General features: G+C 45.4%; 1 protein-coding gene across 5 annotated transcripts in view; it reads left to right on the top strand.

Annotated features, from left to right (window-relative positions):
- The window catches only part of ASAP1 (ArfGAP with SH3 domain, ankyrin repeat and PH domain 1), a 2,617,237-nt gene that overhangs the window by 545,375 nt on the left and 2,053,929 nt on the right, over positions 1 to 17,933 (top strand). For all 5 annotated transcript variants that reach the window (XM_069621633.1, XM_069621635.1, XM_069621634.1 and 2 more), the window contains 2 exons: positions 6,019 to 6,148; positions 17,507 to 17,592. In XM_069621633.1, coding sequence (XP_069477734.1) covers positions 6,019 to 6,148; positions 17,507 to 17,592 — 216 coding nt within the window. The remainder of the gene's footprint in view (positions 1 to 6,018; positions 6,149 to 17,506; positions 17,593 to 17,933) is intronic.

Genomic DNA, 17,933 nt, shown 5'->3' with positions numbered 1-17,933 from the left:
TTGCTCAAAATTTTACATAGGAACTTTAAAAAAAAAGTGCCAGTATATTTTTTTTATTATTGCCCATCTTTTTGGCCAATAAAACTTTTTGGGCGAACCATTCCTTTAAGAAGAATGTTTGTATGCAGACAAGTAACAATGCCAAGAGAAATCCCAACCCAATAAAGGGGCATGAGATGCCAGTGTGGGAGAGAAGTCTGAACAAGTGCTATGTTAGGCATACACACCAAGTACCTCACGGTATAAGCCGTTTTTGTATAATCAAGGAACTGTGAATCAATTAAGAAAAGGCCTGGCAGGCAGCTACACCAGGCAGTTGAAGCTATTAAAGATTCCTGACAGGAGAGTATACCAGGGAATCTGAAAGGAACTATAAGAGAAATCCTTGCAGGCGAGTACACCAGGTCATTGAGATTGATTAAAGGGACTATAAAAGAAACCCCTGGCAGGAGAGTATGCAAGGTGCATCAGATTGAATGAAGATTCCTAGCAGGGGAGTATACCAGGAAATCTACAGGGTTAAAGGAAATCTTAGAGAAAGACTGTTGCAAAGCGTATGATTTAACATAGAACTTTGAGGAGTTCAGTGAAGAAACACAGTAACTGTTAAAGTGTAATTTTTACCATCCTACTCAAGAAACCAGGGGAAGATAACCACTCCCTGGATCCAAGAGGCTTTACCTTGGAGAACATTTTTGTTGGAGTCATTATTGCATATTTGGTTTTGAACACTTTTTGCCACCATCCAGAAAGACATTTCCGTGCACCCTTTGTTTCTTTTGTTCGAGGGTCAGGAAAGGGTGTTTTTGGACACAAGGACGACTTTTCAGTTACTGACTTCCTAACATAGACTAATCCTTTTGTCTGTAGGGCAGTGAGCTGTTCTTGACCGCAGACGGAGGATTTAAATAATTAGTATTTTTCCAAGTGATCACTTTTTTGCAGGCAGCAGCAAAGCCGGTGCTTTGGTTGCTTAGTAACCCGCAGAGAGAAAATGTATCTATCTTACACAGGCCCGGCAGCCCCACCACAGACTGCGCACAGTAGTTAGCAAGGTAGTTCTAATCTGCTCACTCGTTTTAAAAGCTCTGTATTCAGCATACAGGTGTAGTGGCATTAAGTTGCTTTGCTTGCGGGGCTCTGACATGAGGAAAGGCCTGAACATGTTTACACGAAGTTGGAACCTTGCCTGCCGTCACACACACTTTCTAGTATACATACTGCTGTTCTGTCTATGATTTGTTTGTGCTTTCCCATTTTGAATTACCAGTTAACCATGTCATCTTGCAGAGATCCTGGAACCAAAATGGGTCCCCTTGTGGGGGACATAAAGAGGCATTAACCTCTATAGTGGGCATGACGGACTGCCGTATCTCACCCAGAATGGTAAATCTCAGGCTGCCAAATGGGTTAAGTGGAAGGGCCACTGGGCCATTAACTTGAAATTGTCTGCCTAATGAAGCATTCTCTGAAAGATGCTCATCATTCACAGACCGATTATGCCCCAGTTTGGCACCAATATTGTGATTGTGATGCTGGAAATGCCTTATGGAGGTACAGGGCCTCCTAGTGCTAGTCCTACCACTTCTCTGTGTTTTTTCTGCCATTGATGTCCAGCCTGAACCTCTGGCAGTGCAGCTCTTCGTTTTATCTTTTGGTGAACAGCACCAATGGGATACCCTTATGGCACCCATTGGTGGGGGGTACAACCTTGTACCCTTATGTGTGGTTTTGGGCACCTGTGTGTTGCCCACAGAGCAAGGTATGGGTTGGTGGCAGCTACATGCTGACTTGGCAGTGGCTCTGAGTGTCCTCCATTTTTGGGACACCGAAGCCCTGCCAAAGGATTCATTGGATTGCTGATAGAATGGCCCCTGTGGTCCTGACTCTGTCCCCTCCTCCTGAGTGGCTGTTGGGTGGAAATACCATAGATGTGTCTGTGGTTCCCTTTCCTCCTGACTGACTGTTGGGTGGAAATGCCATATATGGCTTTGGGGCTGCCTCCTGTCAGACTGACTGGAGCTTTGCCAGGCCTTGTGTGTACACCCTAGGGGTGGGGCCTCTGTGAATGGAGTTGGGAGTCAACTCACATTCTCGGTTGTGGGTGTCTGGTTTCTGTGTGTGTGTGAAACAATGAATGAGACAGCCCTGCCTGAAAATGACATGAATGCTGCGTAGTGTGCTGAAAGGCTGGGTATTTGCCCCAATCCACATTCTTTGTTGTGGGTGTCGGGGTGGAACGAATGGCCTGAATGTATGTGAGCCTGATTGGCTGCCTGCCTACATTAATTCCCACCTCCAGTAGCTAACAAAGACGTCCCGATAGTCAAGACTTGGTGAGGCCCCGACGTCCACTCCAGTGGTAGAGTCCAGGTTACCAGAAGCCATCCAGAAGTCCGTGCGGCAGCTGCAGCTCTGAAGAACCGAAAGTCGGATAACTCCTCTGCCAAGCCGCACAGCAAGTTTCATCTTCACAGGACTTCTACAGTCGGATAAATTGTTGATCAAAGGTAAGCACCGCGAAGAGTAAATCTGCTGCACTTCAGAAAGACTTTGGTTCCATTTTTCTCATGGACTCAGCATCCCAGTGGCGGCTCTTTCCAAGGGGGCGGGGGCCCATCCTCGGAGGCAATCGTCAAGTGAAACCAAGAAACTCTGCCACTTCACGTGCCAAGGCACCAACGAAGAACAACATGTTCCAGTCTCTGGAGTCATCCAGGGGGTCCCAGATTTGTCTTGGATCCTGTTCTCCCATGGCCTCTCGGGTACTTTGGGGTCGTAGAACCTTTTAAAGAAACAAAAGATTTTTGACCATTGTTGGACTGGGCTGAAAAGGACAGAATACGTTACTCCCTAACCTTTCCATTACAGGTTGCCCAGGTGGGGGATCCTCACTCTGAATTATCTATCTAGCCAACAGAATGTATTATGCCACTGTTAACCACTAACCTGCCTTTCTTCCTTATTCTATGCTGTTACACCTCACTTCAGAATCCAGATGTGATCTGTTTTATTCTGTTAACATGCTGCTAACTCTTCATGTCTGGTGGTTATTTGCTCCCTCCAGGTTGACGTAATCGCTGATTAGTGACTGGTGTCTCTGCTATGGAGCACGCACAGCACTCCGGGTGTTTTCCGCTCGTCTGTGATTATCGACCTGGAGGGAGAAAATACCCACCAGATTTGCAGATTTAGCAGCATGTTAACAGAATAAAACAGGGTTCACAGCTAAAGAGTCAAGAAAATTAGAATGAATGTGTGCAACCTACAAGATAGGGTAGATGCACAGGGCATTGGAGCATCCTTCTAAACCATTATTGCCTTGAGAAAGACCAATGATTGAAACACGTGTTGGCTGGACTGCGTTTATGGAAATTATAATTTTATCTTTTGAAGACGTACCAATTGTATTGCTTTATCCGTATTGATTCACTTTGCAAATTGTAATGGCATATCCATTTGTGATTTATAAAAGTTTGAACCGAGATGGGTGTTAATGTTTACACTCCCTAAATGCTTGGTAAGCGCAGAGTACTAGTTTAATTCCATAAACCCCTATTTAAAACTGTCTGCAGTTAGTGCATCTATTACTGGGTTTAAGTAATGTGTGGTACCACAAGGTGAATAAGTATTCCAAGTACAAAGTGTTCATATTTATATGTATATACTTTTGGTAGAGATAGCAACCATATTTTACATAAAGAAGCTGTGTTATCACTTAACATAGTAGTGGACATTCCGTTGTGGGGGCTTAGAGGAAACACTCTACTTAACAACCTGCCTTCATGATATGATATGGCATTTATATCGTGCCTATACACAAGTGCATCACCTCCTGAAAGCTTAAGCCTGGCTGCTCTTCCACTGTTAACAAATTGAGATCCTTCCATACCATGTAGGGGGCAGAAGTACAGATAGCCCCCCTCCAGTCTTTACAGTGATGCATAAAGTTTTTGCGATTTTTAGGTCTCCCAGGTTTTGCAGATAAGGCACACTGCGATTAATGTATTTGCCCTGGATCACACCCTTTGTTTAGCAGTAAAGCTGGGATTTTAGCCCATTGTACAATGTGGGTACCTGACCATATACTTTCTCTGCTCTAGTGGGATACACATTTAGGTTTTGGTTTTCAAGAACAAAGTCTTGTACGGTTTACATGCAAAGCACATGACGCTCACAGTAAAGCAATCACGTAAGTTCAAGATTGGGTACCTGGTGCGGAGTGTGCTAGTTGTCCACTCCTTAAAGTTTGATGAGTAAGTTTGAAAAGTGTCTGCTGAGCTGCGTGCGGTAGAGGTAGAAAAGGTGGTTCACCCCTTCCCACCTTAGACAAATGAAAGATACTGGTTTTTCTCCTCAAGCGCGCTCAACACTTCACTCATACAGATGAATCAATAATTAAATAATTAAAAGTAAACGCGTGTCTGCTTTTAGGCATTTAGAGATTGATGTAAATACCTTGGTTTCTCACTTTAGGCATCAAGAGTTTGATGTACTATCTTGTATCCCTGTGTGATGCAATACCGTGTACCCCTAGTCAAGTTTAATATCTGGAGTTCGCACTTTCCTCACAAATCAAACATTTGAAGTGTAATGTAATGGCTGTACTGAGGGCAAAACAAGCCCCATTTTGTGTTTCCCTGTTCTTTTATGTATTAAGAGCTTTATTGGTATTAATTTGTGATTGACATATGACCTAAATAGCTCGCCTTTTTTGAACCATCTTGTGTATCTGTATTGAGACAGTGATGTGATATATACAGAGCGTGATAAAAAATCTTTTTCTGACCAATTATCTCAATTAAATTAGGACTAATCACTGGGAATTTGAGGTTTATTGATTTATTATTGATTCATCTGTATTAGTGAAGTGTTGAGTGCGCATGAGGAGAAAAAACAGTATATTTCATAGTAAAGCAATCTGACAATGTATACATCCATATAGAAACATATTAAGCCAAAATAATATGTCCGCTTTATTTTGCACATCCTCAAGTGAAAACGAACTGAATGAAAAGTAAAACGGGAGATTGTGTAGGATTGTAGTACATCACTTTACTTTCAGCACTTAAACACTACAAAAGACATTGTAATAGTGTCACCTGCCTAAATTCATTGTTTGATAATCTTCCAGCGTGTTTCTATGCATGAATTAAAACAATATTGGCACGTTAAACCAGCAGAATGTTATCTAAGATTCAAGAGGAGTTTTTTCTTTTGGGCAGCCTTGTGTTGATGTACCCCTGGGACTGGACATTTTCACAGATGGTACTACCTCTTAGTTTTCCACAGTGCCATTTCTCATAGACCCAAGGCAGCTATTGTCACCTTTCCAGATTGTGTTGTGCATCTCTAAGGCGTACACTCTACATGTTCTTCCTGTTCCCAAGTGACTATATGCACATTCCACCAGCTTTAAGACAGCATTAGTAGCTTTCGAAGGCGTGTGCCCATTACTAAGATCTGTGGTGTGCGATCACTTAGACTACTGCCCAAGTGTTCTATAAGCAGTATTCCCTGGATTTTCCCACCAGGTGTGAATCTCCTTTGGGCAATTTAGTGCTGCATGATCTACTTTGAAAGCTCCTATCTTATGCTGCACCGCTTCCTCCCCGTAAGCGTTTGCTGCATAATCTGTTTCCAACAAGTTGGAAAGGAGGGAGAGCCACAAAAATGGAGCAACTGTTACCTTTGTGATTCATGTGCTCTTAGCACGTGGCTCTCCCTACTTTACAAGTTCCACTCCGCCATCCCCACATGCATATGTCAGTGCTACCCTACTACTGCTTTGCATAGGAGGCACAGAGTATGATTATACAGTGGAGCACAGGAACCTGGGCCTGAACTGGTGCTATGTTTTTTCAATTGCTGGTTTAGCACAATGCTTGGAGAGGTTTTCCAGTCTTTTCTGCTGGCGGATCAGGGTTTCCCAACAAGTTGCGAAGGAGGGGAGAGGCACAGGCGGAGTGCCTGAATCGTCATGACAGTGAATGTATTTCCTTCTTTATTTGATTCTAGTACAAAAATTGAAAAAGAAAAAAGAGAACATGCAAAGCAACATGGAATGATACGCACAGAAATAACAGGGGCTGAGATTGCAGAAGAGATGGAGAAAGAAAGACGGTTGTTTCAACTCCAGATGTGTGAAGTAAGATTGTTAAAATATTGACAGCTTTTTTTTGGATGATTGAAAAATGACTGTTTTGCATGCAGAAGTTCATGGTGGTGCATGATTTCTGTAATATGTTTAATTTATGTAGTTGGATAAAATGTATTACTCTTAATGATCGAGTAGTCACAGAAGTGGGAACACATGCCTCTGTTCACGAGAAGGATGTTCCACCTGATCAAATGGCCTATTTATTACTCTGAATTTAATTGATTTTGGTACAGAAAACGTGTCTGTGCATCTATAATGAAAGACATGAAATCCTGCTTGATGGAATGTGAGGAGGAGCGGTAGAAATAACACAATGATGCGTGAATACATGCCATCTAACTCAATCAAATTACAACTGATGGATACAACTGGTGGATAGTGGTTACCTATGTACAAGAAAAGTATTTACAAAGGAACAGGGTAATGGAAGTGCTTCCAGTACAGCATTAGACTAAATAGGTAGAGAATGCACACCAGATGGATATATAAAGAAAGAATACCAATAAACGGAAGAAATATAAAAGGACGATTAACTAATTGAAAGCAAAGGCAAACTAGAGCACTACTCCAACCAGCACTCTGATCAGCAATGCATGTGATAGATTCACATTCCGTCTAACAGGACGAATGACATGCCAAACCAAATTGAAGCATAAAATATGAAAAGCGAAACAGCTGACAAAACGTCCGACCCTAAAATGTGAACATACTCTTACTGTCCCTTTTTGCTAGAAACTGATTTACATTTTATGCTTCTAAACGGCTTAGTCAACTGTATTTAAAACCTCCTTTTAATGAGCACGGCATTCACAATGCATCAATTCTATGTCAAGACCAGAGGCAGGCTTTAAGCTTCACTTCTTTATGTGCCACTCTCCAGCAGCTCTTCAAAACTTATAATACTGTTGGTTATTATTTTATTTTTTTAAACGCTTGCAGAATAAATACTTGCCAATACTCTCACGTTTTTCATGTAATCAATGTTATTATTGTGCTTTCATGTTCAACCTCCGGGGTATCTAGGCATCAGATAACTAGGTTGATGAATGTGGCAAAGTAATTCGCTGCATCAGTAGAACACGTGCACATTTACATTGTTGTGTTTTCAGCTTTCATGTAATTTAATAACTGTTGTGCATTTCCTTGCGCGTAGAGGATTTCTTTAGTCGGGGGAGAGAGCCGGGCATGTGAAGCGGACTTGTGCACTTCAGGGTAACGGCCCGTGGCCCCTCCCTGCCGATGACCGGAGCCTTCAGACATCTGGATTCAGCACATTGTGCACGCCCTTAGAGGAAAGGGGCTAGCGCTCGATGTGCTGTCATGGTTTCAATGGTGCAGCCCACAGCGGGTTACATTGGAGAACTTGTTGCAATCGGAAGTGCTGCCAAGTAGTGGGCTTTGTTTTTTCTAACACAATGATCATCAGATTGCTAATAGTGCAGCTGCTTGGAAACACATGGCATTAATGTGATCTGGTTGCAGCGTGCAGGCATCACCGCTTATAAAGCATTATTGATGTGGCCTGCAGCCAGTAACACCTTGCGTGGAGTGAGGATAGTGATCCCGACCTTATGCCAGAGGAGGATAAGCACCGAACACTGAGTTTTAAGAAGGTGTTGCAGTAATTCCTTCACACAAGCTTTGCCTCAAGGGGTAAAACCCCTCCAAGACAGGTTTCAAGTCCTGGAAGACTTATTGGGCAGGAACATTTTGGGTAGAGGTGCTGGTCATGAGAATGGCAGAAGTGCCAGTCATGGTGAAGGGCCAGCTGCAGATCATCCCGAGAATGGGGTGGATAAGGGGAGAAGACGAGCCCGGAAGAGAAAGGCCTTGTCTACTCACCTTGCTGCAGATCAGGGGTAAAAAGAAAGCCCCAGGAGGCAGCTGATGCATTCAACAGGTAAAAACGCTTTCCTTCTCAGCTCAGCTTTGCCCAGCCTTTTCCCACTTCCCCAGGGGCAAAAAACACAGGGGACAAAATGGCATCCACAGACGAGGACGACGTCACAGATGACGATAACACAGGTATCCATACCCAAGCAGGGGTCATTGTATATACCTTTCTCCAGCATGGGGTCTGGCATGGATTCACATGCTCATGAATATTCCCTGTCGTCAGGCTGGGAATCCTCGGTAAAGAAAATAATCAGTTTTGTTTCTGAACTGTCTCTCCTAATAACCAATCACTGGTCTCTGGGTTATACTGCCCCCAGCCAATGACTGCCCTCTACCTAAGCCCCTCCTCAGGCAGCCATCTTCAGATTTTTACCGGACGTTCAAGTGTTGGGATTCCTCGTACTTAGCTCTCAAGCTTTTACTGCGTATTGTGTTTTTTTAAAGGGTTTATGCTTCACCGATTCTTCTTACAATTAACGGGGACCCGTTTCAGAAATCTCCATGCCCCTCAAGGGCGAATTTTCATCGAATTTCTACTTGGAGGATTACAGAAGATCTTTGAGGCCTACCCTATGTGGTCATGGCCGAACACAAAGGAGACTCTACGCCCGTTGGAGCCAAGCTGTTTAGGATCTGCCCAGGATGTGGACTACAGAACGTCTTCAAGGAGAATGAGCACTCCCAGTGCCTCTACTGCCTGCACTCCGACAAGTCGTATGTGGAGGAGGACTGTGCGTTCTGCAAGGACCTATGAAGGGCCGTCGCAACGGCTCTGACAGGCTGGAGGCGAAAAGACCGTCGACAGGTGTGCCCAAGAAGACGTCTGAGCGGTCTTCTAAGACCTTTGAGGGCGCTTTGGGTGACAGGGCCCAACATAAGGCAAAGCACCGGGAGCGCCGTTGGTACGGGCTCTGCAGCTGCCAGGCCATGCGTATCTTCGCCGATGCCGTCAACCATGAGCCAACGCTCCGGCTCGATAAAGAGGAAGTCGGAAAGCCCGGGTAAGCTTCGGGAGAAGCTCCGGTCGACCCCGACGGAGAAAGCCAAGTGGGAGCGAGGCCGTGACTCATTCCCCACGGTGAAGGCCTCAGACACGCCAAAGGTTGTAAAGGCCCAGATTCACCTGGCTAAGACTTCGATTGAGGAAGTGGCAGCGTCCCTGGTGAACCCCGTAGATGCAGCCCCAGGGGAGACGACCTCAAAGCCAAGAGCTTCCCTGCCTTCCCAGAGGGATTAGTCTTTCCTGCCCATCGAGAAGACACACGTGAAAACCCTGGCCGAGATGGTTGGCGGGGGGGGGCGCAATAGTCCTACCGGATTCTGAAATCTCCTCCGAGGATGAGCTGGCAGGCCTCAAGTCAGTCTTGGACAAGAGATTTGTCGAGGTCAGGTCCTAAAGGAAGGACCCTGACGAGGTGGACGTGGAGAGCGACGGGGGAGCAGCCACCGACGGACAGGTCGGAGGACATCTTGCTGGCCCTGCACACCCTGTGTTCAGAAATAAGAACAAGGATGCCTTTGCCTCCGGCGGACGATCCAGCGGTGCCTGGACCGTCGGGAAGCCCTTCACCCAAGCAGAGGAGAGTCCATCCGCCCCACCCTTCCATCCTTCACCTCCATCCCCTCCTCCGAGGGATGAGACGGAGACGGACGACGGCGGCGACAACAGAACAGATCTCCCGTCTCCCCCACCCTGGGCTTCTCCTCCCGACGAAATTGGCTTGTTTCACGCCATGATCGCTAGGGCCTCAGAGCTTTTTCAGCTATGCCCCGAGGAGCAGAAGGAGGGATTCCTTTATCAGCGACGAGAGGCCAAGAGGAAGACTGTGCTCTCGGTCCCGCTGTTGGACGACATCTGGGATGAGGGGCTGGCCCTCCTGAAGAACCCATCCTCTGCCCCAGCGAAGAGAGACCGGTACGAGAAGCCAGATCCCAGACTCGGCACCAATGTGCCTCAGAGCGCAGCCATCCCTGGACTCAGTGGTCTCCGCCGCAGCCAAGAAGAAATCCACTGGGACGACAGCGTCGACTTTACTTCCCTGCTGGACGGCGAGGGGAAGAAGCTGGATACCATGTGACGTCGGGTCATTTTGTCGGTGGCGACATCCATTAAGGCAGCCAACACTCTCGCTATCGTGGCTCGCTATGATAGGGAGCTGTGGTTTAAAATCTCCCCCCTCCTGGACTTCCTGCCAGACAAGAGGGCAGAGGCCCTTGAAATCTTGCAGGAATGTGAGGTGGCTTCGGACCACGCCATTACGGTGGCCACAGACATCGCCGACACCGGCTTCCGCCAGATAGGCAACAGTGTTTGCCTTAGGGCCACCTACTTCCGCCTGGACGTTCAGACGAGGGTACTGGACATGCCCTTTGACGGCACCAACTCATTCGGCGAGGCAGTAGACTAGTCACTGCAGGCCATCAAGGCAGACGCCGAGAAGGCCCGTGCCTTGGACATGCTTCATCAACGACGCCCATCCTTTTGGCCCACGGAAGCAAGTCAGAAAGTGCCTCCAAAGGATTCAGCGGCGGCTCTTCCTCATACCGCCAGGCTGCCCGCTCTTCGTCCCAGGAAGCCTACAGAAGCTGCAACAAGGCTGGCAGACATCGCCGTCGCCAAGGGGCCCAAGGCGGTAAGGCCTCGGTGTAGCAGGACTGAACCGGCCTTGACGTCGGGCCCCACTCAAACCTCCTCCACCCCTTGTGGGAGGTCAGCTGGCGAACTTCGTCTTAGCGTGTAAGTCCATCTCCACCGACCGTTTGGTGCTGGATGCCCTGGCCCACGGGCACACTCTGGAGTTCCAAAAGAAGTGTCCCCGTTTTCCACCCGTGGCCAGGAAAGCAAACCACATTCCTCAACTACTTCTGGAGGTACGAGCAATATTAAAAAAGGGTGCGATAGAGCTCGCCCCAAAGAGGCTCCGGGGCTCCGGAGTATACTCACGATACTTCCTCGTTCGAAAGAAGACTGGTGGCTGGTGGCCCATCCTAGATCTCCGTCGCCTCAACAAATACATAAAATCCCCGAAATTCCAGATGGTCCCCCTTCATCACGTGCTATGACAGCTGGAATAAGGGGACTTCCTATTGTTGTTGGACCTGGGGATGCCTAAGTCCACATCCCCATTCACAAGGGGCACCGAATGTTTCTGCGCTTCGTGGTCCGAGTACGGCACTACCAGTTCAGGGCCCTTCCCTCTGGTCTGAAGTCGCCTCCAAGGGTCTTCACCAAGTGCCTGGCACCGGTGGCTGCACCTGCAGGGGATCCACGTCTACCCCTATCTGGACGATTGGCCCATCCGAGCAAAGTCAAAGGAACTCGCTGTCGAACACACAGCGAGGACCGTCCGCCTGCTCACGGAACTGGGGTTCTCGATAAACTATGCAAAGTCCTGCTTGGAGCCATCGCAGGACGCCCAGTTCCTGGGAGCCAGACTCAACACGGTGGAACGCCTAGCCTCGCCGTCGGATGACAGGATAAAGGCCATCCTGGGCAAGGTACAATGGCTGTTGGCCATGAAGGCTGCCAGGGTGAGGTCCATCAAGTCCCTGCTCGGCATGATGTCGTCATGCATCTGCCTCGTTCGGCTGTGCAGACTGCGGATGCAGCCGTTGCAGGAGTTCCTCGACTCCCAGTGGATGCAGGCGAAGGGAAGCTTCGAGGAAAGGATCGCCCTCAACAAGACGTTCTGTTGGGTGATTCGACTAGTGGGTGCGGGGTCCGCGCGCATCTAGCGGCGGCCACGGACTTCCAGACCCCAGCACATCAGGAGACGGTCGCAACGGACGCCTCCTTGAAGGGATGGGGCGCACACACTGGAAATCTCCATGTAAGAGGCCTTTGGCTCCCGGAGTAGAAGTCGTTGCACATCAACATCCTGGAGCTCTGGGCCGTGTTTTGGTCCCTCAAGTCATTCCTTCCGTCCCTCGAGGGCAAGGTGGTGCGGGACTTCACCGACAAGAAGTTGTGCAGAGCAAGTGCCAGTTGCAGAGCACACAAAAGAGGAGGAAGGGACCCAGGCAGGGCATGACAAGTGTAGGCGGTGTCCATCCCAATTGGCGAGGAACAGGGCACTCTGAACTACCAGAGAGAAATGAACTGTTGGGGGATAGTTTTTCCTTTTTTGGTTTTTCTTGTGTTATTACAGTTTCTGCAAGTGTTGAAATGAAAAATTTAAATAAACAGTTTTATAAGTTTTGAAGAACTGCTGGACAGTGGCAAATAAAGAAGTGAAGCATAATGCTCATCTGTGTATCTAATAGAATCAAGACTCCATTTGCTGTAAGCTTGGGTAATCTTCATTGGCATTCTGTTTTGTAAATCAGTTGGCGATAGAAGGATTGTTTTTGGCATTGTAATGTTTTTATATCGAGCATGGTTATTAAGGAAAAGGGCAGCAATGTAATTATGCTGGTTTTTTAAATTATTTATTTAAAGATGGATTTTTCTTGGGGTGGCCTATTCTCTGCAATTGCATTGTTTTATCCTTTGTGAAGGACTCCGGAAATAGACGCAAACAGTCGAGTAAAGTTTGGGGTACAAGCTTTTATTAAAAACCACAAAGAGGTTGGGGCAAGGCCTACCGTGCCCTATGCTAAGGTGGGATTTCCCTACCTAACTAAAACTAATGATCATCTGTGTCGGGAAGTCCAAAGTAAATGTCAGTCTGTGCCCAAAACCTATACTTGTCCTCACATTTATTTGTTCAAACTTTGTTACGATGCCAGCATCAACTAAAAGTGTTCAAACAAAAGTTCAGAGTTTCTTATAGCTTTGGGTTGGAAAGGAGCTCTCCCTTCCCCAGGATTCTAAATAGTTCTCTTTCAATTACAAAGGGGTTCCCTTCACCAAGCTTTCAAGTTTCTCTGTTTTCACAACAAAATTCCTCTGCACTCTTTCCAGCTTTTAGCCCTTTTGGCCCTTTCATCAATAACACAAAGTTCAACTCTGTTAGTTCATAATATACAAGCTTTTCTGGATATTCAACCATAGACTAATAGATGAAACAAGTGGCTTCTCTTTAGTGGGATGTGCTCGGTCTTGATGCAGTTGTTGGACCACACGGTCCACCCATTACAGGTCACACAACCGGCACACCTGATTGGCTTCATTTCCACAGTTCCACCACCACTGCTTCAGTTCTACAGTGGTATTGGACTTAGATTCTCGCAGTTCTTTTCAACACATGTTTTGTCACCATTCACTTGTGGAATCATCAGGCTTTCTCATAATGTTTGCTCCATTTCAACTTGAAACTTGTATAGTTCATCTTTTCCTTATGGCTCTTACCAATGCTTGCTTTTTCTCATCTTGTACAATTCATAGTTCTTTAAATTCATTACAAATACTTGCTTTATTCAGTTTCTATGATTCATAGTTCCTTTGTATCAAGCAACGCTGTTCTCCACTTTCCACTCATGTGGCATTCACTCATTGTTTTCCTTTGATTCGGTTTTCAAAATTGCAGCTCATTCATATTCAGAATAACGTAACACATTCCCAGTTCACTCTCTTGCTGGGAATTTGCACCCTACTCACAGGCTTCTCATTCAATTTCAAGTTTCATGTTTACTGTTTTTTCTGGCCCTCTCCGGCCTTATTAATTTTGTTACAGTTCTTATTCACAAAACCGCTTCATTCATCACATTCCCGTAGCCGTTAAACAGAAGTGTGCTACAATTCCAAAGCCGGCAATCCCATTGCCTCCACTGTTGCTCACTTGCGAGCGGTCTGACCTTCTTTCACCACGCGGCTTGCACCACAGCATCCCGGATTCACTTACTTACTTGATCACCCGGTATGCTGCCTTCCTGTCTGCTTTGGTTGGTCCTTCACTGCTGCAGCTGTTCCACAGGTATCTCTGCATCAAACATCCATTACAACTCCCCCCAATATACAAAAAAACTCACTGCCCATTTGTGACATCACCATGTGCAGATCAGCAGAATTAGCTTGAAAAATACAGGTTTCTATATAGGTTTCAACTAGACCTTGTTTGCTTGGAGACGAAACGAGATGGTCACGACGCAAAAGGTCAGCCTACACTAAACTATTGTCTCACTGCATTCTGATTGATGCTCCTGTCCTTCCTTTCTCTTCCCTTAATTCGTGCATAGTCTGTTATTAAAAAAAAAACTTGCAAAACACTGCTAAGACTTGGTTTTCCTGCTATTTAATTCTATTTTTCCGTACGTAAGTCTGCACCTGCAGTGTTCTGGGCAGCCCCCTCACCACCACCCTCATCAGAACATTCTTCTCTCATAGTTTGGCCTTGGCTTAGGCTCCAAGGTACCGTCTGAGCTCTGCACAGATCGGCACTTAATTAATTCAGCATTTTCTATTCTACTGGAACTGGAAGCTCTCGTGTATTAATTTAGCTCACTGCTGCGTTCATTTAAAAAAAGATGGCCACCAGCCACACTTGCATCTGTTAGTGAGCCATAATCCTGTACTATTAGTGTTGTATTCGGCATATACATTGCCAATGCCATGCTCTTCATGTATGAATGGTCTGTAACTGTAACATTCTTCATGTCCAAACGCATTCCATGACCCATGTTTGTGTTTTTTCATGGTGAGTGCATAGGTATATTTCTATTGTCTGTCTGGTCATTCTAGTCGTTTTATTTTATAGCTCGCATCATATTTATCATTTGCTGCACCTGCTTAGAATATGGGCGATATGGCTGGACCAGGGGAGGGACAAAAACTATAGGTGATATGCTCATCTGTCCATCACCAGGGGCGAGGGGCAATACATCTGTCCCTCAACACTAGCCCTCCTGATAAGTGGCATATTGGCCCCATTTACACTATAAAATCATATACTGTGAGAAACCGGAGGGGTTTCTCACATTTTTAATCACCTGGGTAGAGGATCTTTTGAGGGATTGACTTGGGGAGCCCTTAGGTAAGACCGGGTATTCAAACTTTCCAAGAAGTATTTATGGGATATTCTGATATCTACCTCTTAAAGCATGGGAAAATTCCAAAACCATATCAAAATTCAGTGAAAAGGAAGAGAATAAGAAAATCTAAAGACAAGATTGGGCAAAAGCTTTCTTTTGAAGCTAACGCTCAACTATCCTCCCCTCCCTCTACTTTCCCTGGTTGTTGTGAAAACCAGCAGTTTCATTCCTTGTTATCCTTATCCAAAAATGATATAAAAGAAGGAAAGGATTAAATACATTACACACTTATCCTCAACAACACATCTATCCCCCCTTCCTCAACCGTGGCCTGCCTAACACCCCCTCAGCCTTGATAGGACCTGTTAATGCACACAACACTCTTTCCCCCAGGTATCACTCAAGTACTGTGATGAGGAAGAGGGAGTCGGGAGGAGTGTATACTTCCTATGATAAACATACTATGGTACTCTGACGAAGAAGAGGCATTCAAGAGGCGTGCAGATTCCCTATGGGAAACACCATTATAGTATTGGGATGAAGAAGCTGCAAACAGAGGTACAACAATATGCTCCGTGGAAATGTCCTATTAACCAGGTCAGGCAAAGTCAGGCACTTGAAGTGGGCTACACTTACCTGAAGCTTCTTGCCACTCCCAGGGAACATAAAAGCAGCAAGCTCAGAAGGCAAGATGAGCAAGTAGGGAGAGGAGCTGATAGGCTGTGGCTGCCCAAGACCAGTTGGAGGGGAGTGAGACAATGAAGGTATGTAAGGTGAAGCAAGAGAGGAAAGCATGTCGAGGGAGCCGTGTCTGCAAGGAGCCAGGAGAGTCCATGAAAGGGAGCCAGGAGGCTTGCTAATCTAATTTTGAAATTGGTAACCAGTAATACACATTTCCCAAGGCCAGGAAAGGAGCCCAGGAGTGTGTGAGGGGCTGGTGGTGAGAACCTGGCCTCAGACAGCAAAGACAGAAGAACCACAGTGAGAGCCCAGTGTGTGTATTGGAAAGTGTGTGTATGTGTGTGTATCTTGTTACTAATGGGAAGGTTCAAGGAACATACAGTTGATGAGTCAGTCCACAGAGAGAGAGCGGTCCCACTGATTGATAGCCAGTGTGTATCTGCTTTATCGCTGTACTCTGTATGCTGCTTACGCTGAACCATGCTGTAACTATAAATAAACATTCTTATGTGAAAGCTGTCTGAGTTAGATCTGCGTGTATATAACAGAGGGCTCATTCAACCGGAGGCTAACTTACATAAGGATATCATTATTGTGTACAGCTATCAGGCGGCGACATTGGTTTATCTGCATACGTTAGTCAAGCTTTGCTGCATGGATTCTGACTTCGGTCAAGATACCCGCTTTGGTTGAGTGGTGCGCTAGAGCTTTCTAGTGTAGTTGATCGTCTCTGGCTCACTTGACTCCCTTCTCCTGGTTGTGTATTGCTTTGGGCGTCTTTATAAAAGCAGTATTCCATGTGAGGAGGAAATCCATAAGGAGACTAAATTACCTACCTTTGGGATTGGTCTTCTAATGGGTTAGTCACTGATTGCTGATCACCCTCTCACCCTATCTCTTGAAATGGAGAGTTTACCTCTTGCAGTTCTGTAGTTACTTAGCAGTTGAATGCAGGGAAAACTAGGCATTCCCACCCCCAACTGAAATGATGTTTTAATGCCAACTGATTCTTGGAGCATATTTTTAGAATGAATAATCTGTGGAGGAAAGTCTAATCCATGAAAGAACATTGAAGGTAGGTCATTTTTTTGTTAGGATTATCATTGACCATGTGCCACTCTATTGATTGTTGAGGTCCGTTTTAGTTTTTATTATTGTGCAAAAACATGTCTAGGTACCCTTTCAAGCCCTAAATCGAAGGATAGGGGGATGCAAGACTAGATTCCATACATGCGAGTAGTTTCTATGATTTTAGTAAATGGTGTTTCAAAAGCATTTCTATATTTGGGGTTAATAGTGTATGGAAACAGGCTGCAATTATTTTGAGGAGCCCCACTTGTTTCCTTCCTTTTACTGGTAAGACCTTTATTAATTTACTTTTTCTTGGCTCCCTGAATAGCTTTAAAGAGGATGTGTGTTTTAGCTATTTATTGCACCGTTAACTTTCAAACATTCTGTGGGGGATGCCAATTAAATTTCCATAAAAGTAATGTTGTTTGTCCTTTAAAACAATAAGTTACACAGTATTGTCATGTTTCTGACACATATGAGTACCGCAAAACATTTAAGAATTTCTCAAATGTTCTTGCTCTGTTATCAAAGCTTCAATCCGATAACAACTTGAAAAATGACTAACTTCTACACGTAAGTATTCGAATGCACTTGCACGTTCTCAATGACACTAAGCCTAGTAAGATTGTTGTTTTTTGTTCTCCCCTGTTCCCCTCCCTTTGCTTGGTCTCGCTCTGAAACACTCAAGTACGAGCGCGATATGAATAAAATATAATTTCATTACTACTCTAAATCATAATTGAAAATCAGATCTAGAATTATCAGTAAATGTTTTTATCTGTTTTGTAGTATCTCATTAAAGTGAATGAAATCAAGACCAAAAAAGGAGTTGACCTTCTTCAAAATCTGATCAAGTATTACCATGCACAATGCAAGTAAGTATTAAGCTTCCAGTCTTTCACTATACGGTGTAGTTTGATAGACCAACATGTAGATTTTGTGCCAGCAAACTCCAAAATGATTTCAGGCAGCAACTAGATCAGGGTCCGTTTTATTCTTCATTGCCATGTATCCCTGTCTGGCCAACTGAACCCCTGAGCCAGAATTAAAGATATTTTTTTTAATACATACTCAGGGGTGGACTTACTAACAAAACAAAGCATTTATTATTCTCTTGCTTCTGACTTTGCTTAAATCCTGTCAGAACAGTCTACTACTTGCTCCTTTTAGCTTTGCACGGTTATGTGCTTCTCTTACACAGGTTTTTCCCCCCCTC

The sequence above is a fragment of the Ambystoma mexicanum genome, chromosome 5q (genome assembly GCF_040938575.1).
Source record: "Ambystoma mexicanum isolate Mex_15411 chromosome 5q, UKY_AmexF1_1, whole genome shotgun sequence".
NCBI lineage: Eukaryota > Metazoa > Chordata > Amphibia > Caudata > Ambystomatidae > Ambystoma > Ambystoma mexicanum.
This window is presented reverse-complemented; position numbering and strand designations above follow the sequence as displayed.